Source organism: Coturnix japonica, chromosome Z (assembly GCF_001577835.2).
Source record: "Coturnix japonica isolate 7356 chromosome Z, Coturnix japonica 2.1, whole genome shotgun sequence".
Taxonomy (NCBI): domain Eukaryota; kingdom Metazoa; phylum Chordata; class Aves; order Galliformes; family Phasianidae; genus Coturnix; species Coturnix japonica.
This window is the reverse complement of record NC_029547.1, coordinates 8,616,081-8,630,039: the sequence shown is the minus strand read 5'-3', so window position 1 is coordinate 8,630,039 and position 13,959 is coordinate 8,616,081. Positions and strand designations below refer to the sequence as shown.

Sequence of the window (13,959 nt, the reverse complement as noted above, 5' to 3'; positions counted from 1 at the left end):
TACTAGATTGAATTCCTCATCCTTTTCTTTGAGAGTGTTCCAAAATGCAGCATGCAGCTTCATCAACTTTATACATGCTTGAGTCGGGCAGGTCAAAACTAACATGACCCCACACAAGCAAAAGCATCTCTCGCACGAGAAATCACTTTCAGCTTATTTACTATATGTGAAAACAGTCCCAGATCATTCCTGCCCCGAGGCAAGAGGAACAGCTCAGTGTTTCCTTAACCACCGCCACCCTTCAACACTTTCCAGGAAGCAAGCCTTGTTCTCAGGATGGCCCCAGTGCAAGGTCGTTAGAGCTGAGATGAGGCTGGTGATGCAAAACGATGAAAGCCTCAACTCTAATGTGTTCAGAGCAAACAGAGTTACAAAAATATGGGTGCTGTTGCCTGCTGCTGAACCCCTCTTTCCTCCCTACTACTGACCGCACTTATATTGTTTCAAACATGAGACTCCAAGGCTTGCTTTGCAAAGAGTTGAGTGCAGGGTTAGCCACACCTGCAGGTTACCTTGCTTGGAGTAACAAGGTTGTTTGTGTAAGCAACTGTATTTTTTTTAATTAAAAAGATAGTACAGTGTGCTGATACGTGCCTATGTGGGTGGCAGGCATTACAGGAAAAGCAGAGAGCATGGTTAAGCAATTCAGGTAGTGATTCAGATCTGCTTTGAATGGCAAAAGTTCTGGGGAAATTCTCAGGAAACATACTTATCCCAGGCCTATTCAGCAATCCTTTCAATCAGAGCTCTTCCAAAGCTGTGGCACTTGGGTCTGGACTGGGAATCAACCACAGGGTTTCAGTACTGTGCTCAGTGTGATCCAATTTGTTTAAAAATTAGAGATTTCTGGGCTTCAGAATGCTGTTAGTCCCTAGTTAACTATGGGCAGAAATCTAAAGCAGCAGAAGCTTTTCTTCATTTCTGACCTCGTTACTGGATGCTTTCGATTTGAGGTGGGAGGGTGAAGACTGTGATGTGCAGACAGGTGTCTGCAGAGTGCCTGGGTACCAGCATGCAGGTGCTGCTCCTCTGCCGCTCTCTCAGGATCAGGGGTGGCTGCGAGACACAGAGGGCTCAGTCCTGTGGGAAACACCACGGCTCCCACGGGCTTCAAGACAGTGAGTGCCGCCTTTGCTTACTCATTATTTGTGTAAAGAAAAAGAAGAAACTATGGAAGAATAAACATTTTAAACGTCATATCAACAGCCAAGGCAAGAAGCGGAAAAAAATCTGCCATGCAGAACTCCCTTGCTCAGCTGAGAACAGAAAAAGAAGGAACATGCAACAGCACGTAGAGCAGAGAAACACTCCGAATTCAGCAATTCACAGCACCTACAGCAGATCAGAGTGACAAAAGATGCTTCACAGGGAAAATGTCTGAAAAGCCCCAGAGCTTCTCCAGTCAGAGTCTACTGATCACTGGTTTTCTTGGTACTGGACAATATAACAAAGGGGTTAGCAGCTTAATTGTAGCTGAATGATAGATTCAGATGCAGATAGGGATCTGCATTATTTTAACCATTATTGTCGTCCTGTTACAGAAGGGGAAATTCAGGCATTGAGGGAGTAAAATGACTTGTTCAAACATCCCCTGTGACCCAGCCAAAAACATGAGGCAAAATGGCTTGAGCCCCCTTAAATCCCCTTACTATTCCTGTGATGGCTTATCATGGGTGTTACAGTTTGTTACTTGCATATCCCCGACTTTCCTGGCTGTAACAATACATAAGAGTGCATTCTAACTGTAAATGAGGTTATTCCTCCTACAGGTGAAAGTGTCACCAGGGCTGCCTCACACACCCTCATCTCCCCAAAGCCTTAAATACCTATGTGCAGTTATGTAGTGACCAAAGCCAACATATCTGACAAAGGCTTTGCAAAGCCATCACTATTTTGTGAGTTTAAGGGTGAAAGCAGGATACAGTACAGCAGCCAGAACCGATGAAGTATTTTATCAAAGTCTGTCGCTGCTAATCTCCTTTTTATGAATGGTGGGGAAGTAGCAGCCATTCACAGGGATAAACAGCAGTCCCAGCAGAGATGCTTTGAACTGCTCTGCTCCTTTGGGAAAGAGATGTGAGATAAAGCCGAATCTGGAAAGCATCAGTGATGGTGTACCGCGGGCCGCTCATCACCGCAGGGATTCCGGACCTTCCCTTTCCATCACTTTTTATCCTCCCCATCCCACCACTTACTCCACGCTCCCCGCAGCCGTGGGGCCGCGAAAGGTACGAGTTGGGTCCGCGAGATCCCCCCGACCCCCTCCGCACATCTGCAGGGGTCCCGCCCCGCAGCGGGGCCGCATCTGCCGGCACATCTGGGCGGGAGCGGCCCCTCCCCGCGGGCACATCTGGCGGCCGCGGGGGGCGGCCCTCCGCCGGGGCGGGAGGAGCGGCTCTCGGCGCAGCCCCGCCGCCGGTCGGGGCGGGCAGAGCCGGCGCGGCGCGCAGGGGAGAGGCGGCCCGATGGGGCGGCCGGCCCGTAGCCTGGCCACGCTCCGGCTGCTGCTGCTCCTGGCGCTGGGGCACGCCTGGACTTACCGGGAGGAGCCGCAGGACGGCGACAGGTGAGTGTCCCCCGGCCGCGGGTACCCCCGCGCTCCTTTTCTTTTTTTTCCTTTCCTATTAGTATTCTCATTTTCCACCCGGCTCCCTGTCTTGCAGGGAGGTCTGCTCGGAGAACAAAATCGCCACCACCCGCTACCCGTGCCTGAAGCCCACGGGCGAGCTCACCACCTGCTTCAGGTGAGCGCGGAGCCGCGGGACACGCGTGTGTGCGGCGTAAACCCCGGGGGCACAGCGTGTCCGTCTCGAGCTGTTCGCCTCTCCCCTGCCCCACGCCATCACCCGGCGTTCCGAACCCCGGCACTGCGAGTCAGGGAGCTCGGTCACGGCATGTGGCATCTCCGCTGGCAGCTCCCCTGCTGTCCGGGGAAAAGGTTGGGAAACGCTGCCAGTGTCACCTCCAGGGCAGCGCTGGAGAGAGTGCGTGGAGTTTGGCTGCTGGACCCCTGCTGTCAGTCGTCGATGCGGATGGGTGCAGTCAGGAGGGCTGCATCAGTCACAGGATGACAAGGGAAATGTACTAGGCTCACCCCAGAGGGAAGCCGTATGAGTTTAGGTGGATGAATCAGGCGTTCAGAATGACTGAGTGCTTCAGCTCTGAGGGAGAAGACATCTGAGGCCTCTGTTTAATGAATTTAATGCAACCCCAAGTCCTCTCCTCTCCTCTCCTCTCCTCTCCTCTCCTCTCCTCTCCTCTCCTCTCCTGCTCCTCTCCTCTCCTTCCCTCCCCCTCTCCCTCTCCTCTCCTCTCCTCTCCTCTCCTCTCCTCTCCTCTCCTCTCCTCCCCACTCTTCCCCTTCCTTTCCCTTCCCTTTTTTTAAGCTCTATATTTGAGAAACATCATCTGCTTTATAGAATTATTTTAAAGCTGTTGTAAAGATGATAAATGTCTCAGAACACTTGACGATACAGAGAAATATACACAGAGCATGAGCATACACATATCCTTTTTCTGATGTTCTCTGATTAGCTCCATCCTGCAGATGAGACTTCTCATCCAGGAAGGCTGCTTCTTGTGAGAAGTTTTGCTTTGTGAAGTCAGCTGTGCTCTGCTTATGTGTGTATGTCTGCATGACACAGAGCCACTTGTGGATACCAAAAATGTGATAAGGCACATCGGTGTTCACAAGAAGTGTTACCCTCATTTATTCCCAGGGTCCTGGTATCTTCTCTTTGGTGCAGGTATCTGAGAACTGCAGATTCATGATGCATCATTGCTGTACTGTTTGTGCACCTGGGAAGGTACCACACCACCGTCTGGGTCTGAACAGCATTAGCATCCTTGAAGCCCACATCTCGCTGCTTCCCTCATCTTCTCTCCCTATGAAGGAGTGGCAGCACCTGCTTTCATAGCACCAAACTTAGAACCATAGAGTGGCTGAGTTGGGAGGGACCATAAAGCCCTTCCAGCCCAATGCCATGCCACGGGCTGATTGCCCCCTACCAGATCAGGCTGCCCAGGGCTCCATCCTGGAAAAGGTTTGAAGTTCTGGAGTAGGAACTGCAAAAATACAGAGTACATCCTGCTACTTGCATCCTTGCTGCTGCATATCCCTACATCCCTGTGAGTGAGGTGGGGCTGCTTTGTGCACAGCAGAGGAGGACTTCACCAGCTGCTGAGCTCCCCGTGCAAAGAAAGCAGGGCTGTGTCTGGCTGCCAGGTCAACTCATGCTGTCTTTCATCCTCGCTGAGGTGCTGCTGACCTTTGGGCTCTGCTGAGTCCTCCCTTCCTTCCCCCCCGCACTCTCAAACAGTATTCACCATCCCGAGCCTGCACAGACCTGGATGAGCCTTTTCAAATCACTGCACTGCACTTTGTGTTGTCATGGTTCATGTTTCTGAAGTTTGTCTGTGTCTGTGGCTGCTAGGACTGCTTCATCTTTAAAAAATAAGGGGAAAAAAGGGAAAAAGGTCAATTTCCACGCAGTGACCTGTATGCTGGGTCTGGCGTTGGGGCTCCCTTTCTCTGGGCTCTCCTCCTGTTGCAGGGCAGCATCTTCTGCATGAAGATGTGTGGCTCAGAAGAGCAGCACTGCATGGAGGATGTTTTAATTTCATGTCAATTGGTACTTTAAGTTGGAGCTGGTAGTGAGATGAGAGGGAACACGCAATCATTGGACAAGCCAGTGCTGCCCAGGTGGGCTTCATCACAGTGGGCATGGCGGGGATGTACTGGTGGTTGGACTAGATGATATTAGCGGTCATCCCAGTCTTAATGATTCTATGATTTTTATGGACTTTTGGGGGCCTTAAAATGTTCTTCTGGGCACAATACTGAACATTTAAAAAAATTCAGCTGGAAGTGAAGCTCATCTTTTGCTGTCAGAAATTTTCAGTCCAGGTTCCTGAAGAGCTTAACTTTGATATTCTGGTATTCAACCTTAAAATTTGTTATTTTTGTCTTCCAAGACTTTTATTTCCGCGATTTCACAATGACAGTAATTATGCATCATGTCATGGTTTCAAAAATGTTTAGAGGTAGGAGCTGACATTCTGCCTTTTAAAGCTGTTTGCTATTATCATACCCATCTAATTCATTTCGTAAGTCAAATTAAATTAACCACATTGACACAAGCTCTATTTCATGCTATCCCACACCAGGCACAAGGCAGCACACACTGCTCATTGCAATCTGCTCAACAAGAATTTAGGTTAAAAAAAAGAGTACATTTGAAGTCAGATGTCAAAAATCCTGAGCAAAGTTGGTTTTCCAAAGCACAAATACTTGAGTGAACACCGTTTCTTCTTCGTTTTTTCCTCCTGTTGGATTTTTCTTCTTTTCTTTTCATGAAAATCAGCGTGTTTTGTGGAGCACTTTGGTAAAAAATAGCATCTTCTCATCACAAAAGAAATATTTCTTGAAAATTTCTTTTACCAGATTTACTCATGAATATAAATGAGCCAAATACAGGGCCAAGCCAAAAGCAGGGCCAAGCACTGAGAGTATGTTGGCATTTCTCCCTGTGGTCATAGCAACCTTGTACATAATTAGATGTATTTTTCATTTTTGAAAGTGTGCTGTCTGGCCCTTGGCTTGGATTGAGTTGTATTTTTTTAGATGTTCCCTGTATTTATTTTCATAAGAGTACAGAGGAACAGATGCAACAAGCAGTTGGAGCTCGTACAGCATCCTTTCATCACGAATCTCATTTAAACCCTTGCATAAAGTACCCAGTACTGATGGCCCCTCCAGGTGGGCATACGGGGTGTGGTGGTAACACTCCAGTGCTGGACGAAAAGTGAAATGTTGGGTGAAAACTCCAGTGCTTGGTTGGATGTTAGGAAACATTTCTTTTCTGAAAGAGTGGTGATGCAGTGGCATAGGCTGCCCAGGGAGGTGGTGGAGTCACCATCACTGGGGGTGTTTAAGAACCATGGAGATGTGGCACTGAGGGACGTGGTCAGTGGGCATGGTGGAGATGGGTTGGGGTTGGACTGGATGATCTTAGAGGTCTTTTCCAACCTTAATGATTCCACAGGGGCTTTGTCTGTCTGTCCCATCTATTATAACCAAGGGATGTGTCTTTGTGTAAAAACAGCGTCTGTGGAGTTGGCATGTTCTTGCTTTATCCAAGCAGTGTTTTCTTGCAAGAAGATGATGATGCTTCCAAGTACAGGAAACTCAACAGCTTATTAATTAAAGGCATCTCTTTTTTTAAGAGCTATCAAAACTTGATCACTTCATTAGCTGTTGTATAGAAGGAGATCTGAATATTATGCTTTAGTGAGAGCAGGGAACATGTTTCCAAATGACAGTATACAGATTTAATATTTGTTGGTAGCAAATTATTTGTCAGTCACCTGCTGTCTGCTAGACACTTAAATATTGCTATAAGTAGACTTGAGAGAAATAGTTTCACTTTTTTTCAGAAGGTGTGGATAAAAATGAAGGCCTGATTTAGTGAAGGCAGTGTGCAGAGCAGGATAGGACCCTATATTTGTCTGGTCTTTGCCCTGAATCAGACAGGTGGAAATTTCAACCTGGGTCTGTGTACTGTGGAAGAATACTTGCAAGGCACACAGAGGTGTTTCTTTTATGAAGCTTAAGACACTTGTTTAGGCCCCTCTCAGCTCGCAAATCAAGTTGACAAAACTGATGCTTTTAAACAGACAGCTGATCTGGTGAGAAAAATTATCCATCTTTCTTGGAAATCACGGTGAGTTCTCTCCATTTCCTGCTTCTTTTGCTAGAAGTGAAGAATACAGGTACCTGATCATACCCCAGTGTAAAGGTCCATTCTAGATGAAGGAATTGTCTGATTCTATATTGAAGATCAGGCTGGAGGGGCTGTGAGCACCTGATGGAGTTGTAGGTGTCCCTGTTCATTGTAGAGGACTTGGATCAGATGACGCCAAAAGGTCCCTTCCAACTCACACGATTCTGTAGTTCTGCATGCAATTAGTGTCCTTCTGCTGGACAAACAAGGAGGAGATGCTGCTGGATTAGATGACATCGTTGTATGTGCAAATGAGGCCATGTTGTGGGGCTTAAAATTTAGCTGGGAAGTGGTGTTTGGGGAGCAAAATGTTTTTTATGCAGCACAAGAGAATACTCATATATGGATACCCTACTCAGTCCTGATGCTAACCAGAAACTGCACGCCTTCAAAAGCACTGATACTGCTAGTGGAGCCTCCACTTTTTATAGACCACACCATTTTGCATATTCTTAAAAGATAAAAGTGACTGCAAATATACTGGGGTGTAGCTGCTTCCCAAAGAGCAGCACTTTCACTATTACACCCTTATGAACCACTCACTATTTCTTGTTCCCAGATACTCCACGAGCCTCCAAACAGGAAAAAATGCTGTGTGCAGTTCTGAACCTCTCAGCTGGAGTAAGCAGACTTGAGATCTTGTCATCTTATCTCTTGACTTTTCTTTTTAGAGGTTTGTTTTCTCGTTGGTGCTGTTGTGTTTCCCCCTGGAGTTTTGCTCATCAGTTTAGTTTTAATTGCGTTGAAAGAGCCCTGATTTACATTACAATATAGCATTGTAAACAAGAAGTTTATCCGATTAGAGCAAAGGCTGCTTAATCTCCAATTATCTTTCAGGGTAATGCACTCTGTAACAAAATTTTGCTGAAAATTTTAAGAGAGGATAAGGTTTTCATTTTTGTTTTTGTTGCAGAAAACCAAACATACACAACAGCTGTAATTCCGTGGCTGCCAAACGAGTTTCCTTATGTTTCCATAAACTATGAGTTCTTCTTTTGCACGTAGCTGCATCACTCAGGGTAACATCAGCATCTGAAACATGCCAGGGTACCCTGTTAGAGCTGCTGAGATAAGGTACCTGGTGGTTGGATTGAAGACAAGGGTCAGAATTTATTATGTTAATTTATTCATCCTTTGAAACTGCCCATGATGTGCCAAGTGCAGAGCTTTGAACTCTGTATCAAGCATGTCTCCACGATGTGCGCTGTCCTCCAAGTTTACCCATGTTCTGCACATGAAGTGGTGCAACCAGCACAAGCGTTCTTTATGCTTTGTATATATGTGTTTGTGTGTGTGATAACATAGATGGCAGGTGGTGGAATCAGCATCCCTGGGGGTGTCCATGGACCATGGAAATGTGGCAAGGAAGGACATGGTCAACGGGCACAGTGGGGAGGTGTTGATGGTTGGATTAAATGATCTTGGAGGTCTTTTCCAACCTTATGATTCTATGATTGAATTACATGTGTCCATTGTTTATGTATACATATATATGTATACATATATAATGTATACATATATATACTTATATATATATATATAAGTAATGTTCTTTTAATCACTGCCACAGGTAGACTTTTTCACATAATAATAACTAAAATTTGGCACATTGCTTTTCCACAAAACACCACGTGCCGTGATGATGGTATCACATCACTCTCCTACAATATGTATCACTCTCCTACAATATTCCTCTCCTTGTTGCACAGAAAGGAGCACATGAAAGTGTTGCAGCTTTGAATGCAGTCAGTCCTCTGCTTGGTTTTAATTCCTTGGCTGTGAGCACCAAGGCAGCTCTCAGCTAGTGTGAGTATCAGCTGTTTGAGAGCATCACCACAGGTGTGCTCCTATCTGCAGGTTACAGCAGTTGGGTGGCTATGACTTTAAGGGTCTCTCTTCCTTTTGGCACCAGGGATCTTAACTCTATCTGAATTTTGGTGAATTAGAGACAGTCTGTAGCAGCAAAACACGTAGGTGCTGGGGATTTACCAGGCAGTGTCTCCTCTGTGCAGACGGTTCACTCCCACATGAGCCAGTATAACTAATGGTCCTTCAGAACACTGCATAATGACTGCGAGTGCCGCACTAAGGTAGAAATTGGTACAATTAAAGGATGGGGTCTGGCAGCTAGCTACTCATGCAGTCCGGAAGTTTTTGATGTTCACATCAAAGCAGTTGGGAGATGTTTAAAACTGGAAGGAGAGAGCGAGCTGTGTGATAAGTGCCCTCCTTGGTGGCTTGATCAATAACGAGAACCAGGTGCATTGCATTATGGTTTTCATCTGCTTAATATAGGGTTAAATATGAACTGACTTTCCTGGGCATGGCGTCTAGCACAGAGGCTCCAGACAAAAAAAAATAGTAGCTCCAGGGCCTCCCGTGGTTGATACAAAATATGTAATAAAAATAGGCAGCTAACGGGAATACGACTTTGGTAATTATCCTAAGCATTGTGTATGCTTCCTAAGGTCAGGCTGCTTTGCCACTCTTGCTGGCAGCAGGGTGGCATGGGTTGCAGAGACCCCTGGAGAGGGGGTTGCTCTGCATCAGGAGGGATGGAGGAGGAAGGGAAGAGATTGAGGGATGAAGTAACAGGGTGAGAAAGGGAAAGCAGTAAAAATAGGGGCTAAGAACAGACAGGAAACAAGATAAAAGGTAAAGAAATGAGAAGAGAAATTCCAGCTTGCCGCAACAGAGATGTGAGTGATGGGAGGCAATCACATCCTAAAGAAGCATAATTTAAACACTTCCAGACTTCATCTGCTTAAGTAGAACCCAGACAAACAAAGCATCAGCTGAAAGCAGACAAAAACACACACACGCACCCTGGGGAAATGCCAGTTCTCCCGACTGCTTGGAGCACAGTGTCAGAGCCGTGGCTGCTTCCCCCGACCGCCTCTCTGCTCTTCTTCTGCCTTGCCTTGAGGTATCTGTCCCCTCCTGAAACATGCAGGTCTGCAGGAGGGCAGAGGAACATGATGCAGGCAGATGTTTAACTGTTCATTGTCTCAGGTTGCCTTCCCTCACTATGGTACCATGGCACAGTAGTTGAAAAGAAAACATTTAAACTACATTCAGAGAAATAGGTAAAACTTGCCAGGCATTGCAGATGGGACAGGACAGTCCATAGACTGCTGAGAAAGCCCCTGCCTAACAGGACCAGCATTCAGGGGACAAGTTATCTAGATCTGTTAGCTGAGCCTCCCTGGTGTGGTGACATTGCGTGTTCAGAGAGCAGTTGCTGTGCATCAGGATCACACAAAGCAGATGTGTGAACGATGCCTTGCGTCACCCATACTGCTGATTTACAGATGTGCAGAGAAACGTTACCTGGCTATATCACATTTCAGACTGCCCTCGTGCAGTGCTGAAGGGATGTGTGCATGATATTTCTTTCTTGGTTTATTTTCATTTTTGATTGATGCCATGCTGAATTCTTCTATCTTTGAGTTTAATCTTTCGTTTATGTCTCTGCTATGGCGCCCTGAGTCCTGAGATGACTCTTTTCTTGATGTGTGAATCATTGCTGGGTGTTTGGTATCCCTGTCACTGCATGGGGAGCAGATGGGCTGGAGGGATTGATTTGGCTTTAGTTTGTGCTAAGGTGGGGACATGGAAAAGACCTTTGCTGGTGTCTTCCTATTGCATCACTTCTGTCCTCTTGGTCACTCCTGTCTTTAAATTCACACTTGCTAAGAGGCAGAAGCTTGTGCCTATATCCAAGTAAACAGAGCTGACATTTGATTTACAGTAAAAATGCTACCCCACTGTTCTGCTTAGAATCTTTTTTCTGTTGCTTGGTTTCAGTTTCCAAGATGATGGTGGCTTCTTTTGTAAACTAACAGTAGCAAATGTCATTCTGCTGGTATACTTTGACTTTTCTTCTATGTTGTTCCAATTACATGCAGAAACAATGGAGAACCGAATCCATACAGTGCTGACTCAGTTTCTTTTTGGGCTAGGAGAAGAAAGCAATCCATCTGAATCTCCTTGAGGGTAGCACTGATTAACAATTGAAGAGAAAAACAATTTCAGCTGCAGACAGTAGTCCCAGAGTTCAGCTGTGTTTGGAAAATCCTTCTTGCTTGAAGAGTGTTTTCCATCATGTGTTGATTTCGTTGTTGATCCCGGTTCAAAAAATGAAGCACAAGTCCATAAAGCATTTAGCTTACATGCAGCTATTAAAAGCATGTATTTCTGTTTTTTGTTTTGATTTGTTTTAAACTTCAGTTCTAACCACAACCATTTAAATTGGTGATCTGTACTGGATGAAAATAAGATGAAACACTCAGTGTATATTCACTGTATTAAGATGAGCAGCTATTCAGTAGTAAACACATCAAACAGAGTTTTTCCTCCTTCCTTTGCAAATGGGCTGGGAACTAAGGCAGAGCATACACGGTGTTTTAAGTGGGCAAGAGAGGCAAAATCAAAGGTATTGTCTGAATATGTAAAGGGTTGTTCTTGGAGAATGAATGGGCTTATTATAAGTCAAGGGCAAGTTACACTACAGAGGGAGCTTGGAGAAGTAATGAATGATATTCATCTGGGCTAGCAAGTGTATGAAGAACAAAAGTCTTTCTAGGGAGAAATTAGCAGTGCAAAGCTTCCAGTGTAAAACAGCAGTCTTTATATTGGCTTAATCATCTCATTGCTCTCCCTTGAGGGGAAGGCTGACAGCTAACACCAAGTCCAAAAAGTCAGATTGCAAAATGGGTAAAGAAGTACACAAAGTATTATAGTAGTATTTTACGAGTGATGGGTAAATGCTGACACAATAGAAATTTGTCAAAACAGTCAAAGAAAAAGTATGCTTAGAACTCTTTTTATATGAAAGAGCACATAACTTCATTGGATGCGTCATTTCACTGTAAATAACTTCCTGCCCAGACCTCTAATGTCTCCCTGGAATGTTAATATCTTTATGATCGCATTCAACACATCTAATATGTTGTAAATCTGACATCTTGCCTGTTCAACAAGATACTATTATCAGACACAATTTTCATTATGGAATATATCATCTTAGCTGCATCAAAAAGCAGTGTTGTTTTCTAAGCAGTGCTGTCTGGAATTCTGACAAAACCCTTAGCTTAGAGATTATTGCCTTTGAGAGTTCAAATGAGTTATAATTGAAACACAAATAGCAAAAGGAAAAAATATTTAATCTTTTTAATAGCATCTGTGAGAAGAGAATAACTGGCTGAAAATGGGATGGGGGGTCTTTAGTGCATGTTAGTGGTTTGGAAGTGAAGTGTAAGAGATGTGAAGGACCAGAGGCCACTGGAACTACTTTTGGTGAACTCTTGATCCTGCCTGGAATAGTTGCTTTCAACTGCTTTCAACTAAGGCAAGAGCAAGGAGCAGAAGCAGCCATGCATGCTTGCAGTCTGGGCTGATATCTGCTTGGGAACTGTTCACTTGATGGTCCCATGTGTGGTTGGGTTGGTTGTCTGCACAGTGGTGGCCCAGACAGTCTACAGAAACTGTTGTCTCAGACTTCTGTGGTGCCTCAGATGTTGACTTTTCAAGATATTACATAATGTGCTGGTTATATAAAAATAGGCATTTTGTTTAGGCAGATAGAGAAACACTGTCTTGATGTGTAATCTATTTGGATGAAAAGCTAATTAGGCTTTTTTTTTCTTTTTTTTTTTTTTTTTTCCCCTGAAGAAACTCCTTAAGTCTACTCCAGAATTCCCTGGACAACAGAAAGCACACATCCAGAGAACAGCAGTTGGTGAAACTCCTTTGAATCTCAGACTGGGGGGGCTTGTAGAAAAGGAGTTATTCTTTCCAGGAATTTTCACAGAAAATTCTCATTTCAAGGCTTTCTGATTTTAAAATATAGAAACACTAAGCAGATTGTGTTTAATAATGGAGAATGTGGAATATATTCTTATTCTAAACTGTCCTGCTGGTCTTCTAGTTTGTTTAATAGGAAAACAGAAGGTAATAAGTCCTTCCAAACCAAGCCATTCTATGACTATGATTCCCAATCCTTAAACCTGTCATCCAAGAGACCAGGTTCAGCCACCTCCCTCTGTACAGTTCAGTGGAGAAAGAGGGTAAGAGTTATCCTTTGGATGAAGTTAACATATCCTATTTCCTTTTAGTTTTAAAACTTGTAGAGAGCTGAGTTTCACTGTGATAAAACTTTAGTGATGAACTTTTCCTACAGACATTTTTCTAAACACAGACTTGCATTCCTGGCTACTCTTGGAGTTTCAAAGTAGATTCAAAGTACATTCAAACCCTCTCCTTGCACTGATCTTAAATCAAGTCCTTTTCCTGAGGAAATGTTACAATATGACTCAGGAGCTCAAGAAAAATCCTTAACATGGGTAAATGCAGTAAATGTGTATAAATATATAGTAAATGTATTTAATATAAAATGTGTTTGCAGGTCTGGATCCTCCTTGATTTTTCTTGGAAGCTCACCTGTGCTATGATGTTGCTCTTAGGTCCCCTGATTGGCACCAGTACTGAGGTTTGTGTATCCATAGGTCTTCCAACTTCGCAGGGCTCATGCCAGGTAGCATCAGTTTTGGAATTCCTCTTCATAACTCATGTTAGCATTCCATGAAAGAAAGAACACTAAAAGTTGTTAAAGCAAATTGAACACATCTTACCAAAGAAGCAAGTTCTCTGCTTGACTTTCCAAGCAGCGCTTGTTGGCTGTGCTCTTGTTTGTGCTGTTTCTTGTCCTCGTGCTAACCCATGGTTGAGTAGTGGTTTTGTTGAACATGGCTGGAAAGGGCCTTTCTGCACTCCTCCAGATTTACATCAGTGGAAGGCTCTGTGACCCTGGGAGGCAGGATGGTTTAACCTTCAGATGTTTGCCATGAGCCTAACTGTTTTCTTAGATGCCGGGCTACGTTTTTATGCTCCTCAATGATCCATAGCATGCCAAACTCTGCCTTCAGCTACTCTCTAAGGTTTACTAGGGGATTTCATTGTTGCATATGTCTCCAGCTATAAAATGTAGGGGGGAAAAAAAAAAAACACACAAAAAAAACCCCAACAGTTGGTAATTTATCCTGAAGACATAGTGTTCCTGTTTGCACAAAGAAGATTGCTGTAAATTGAGTCTTCAAATAACTTGTTGGTCTTTGTTTTCTTAGGATGATTTGTTGTCATTCCTGTTTAACACAATGCTACCGTTTGAGATAAGAAA

The 13,959-nt window shown here is 44.5% G+C and overlaps 1 protein-coding gene across 1 annotated transcript in view; it reads left to right on the top strand.

Moving 5' to 3' along the window:
- The first annotated feature begins 2,407 nt into the window (after window positions 1–2,407).
- Window positions 2,408–13,959, top strand: part of CCBE1 (collagen and calcium binding EGF domains 1) — an 84,200-nt gene continuing 72,648 nt past the window's right edge. Inside the window, exons 1-2 of the mRNA XM_015848333.2 lie at window positions 2,408–2,566; window positions 2,664–2,744. Of these exons, the coding sequence (XP_015703819.1) occupies window positions 2,466–2,566; window positions 2,664–2,744 (182 nt within the window). The 5' untranslated portion in view covers window positions 2,408–2,465. The remainder of the gene's footprint in view (window positions 2,567–2,663; window positions 2,745–13,959) is intronic.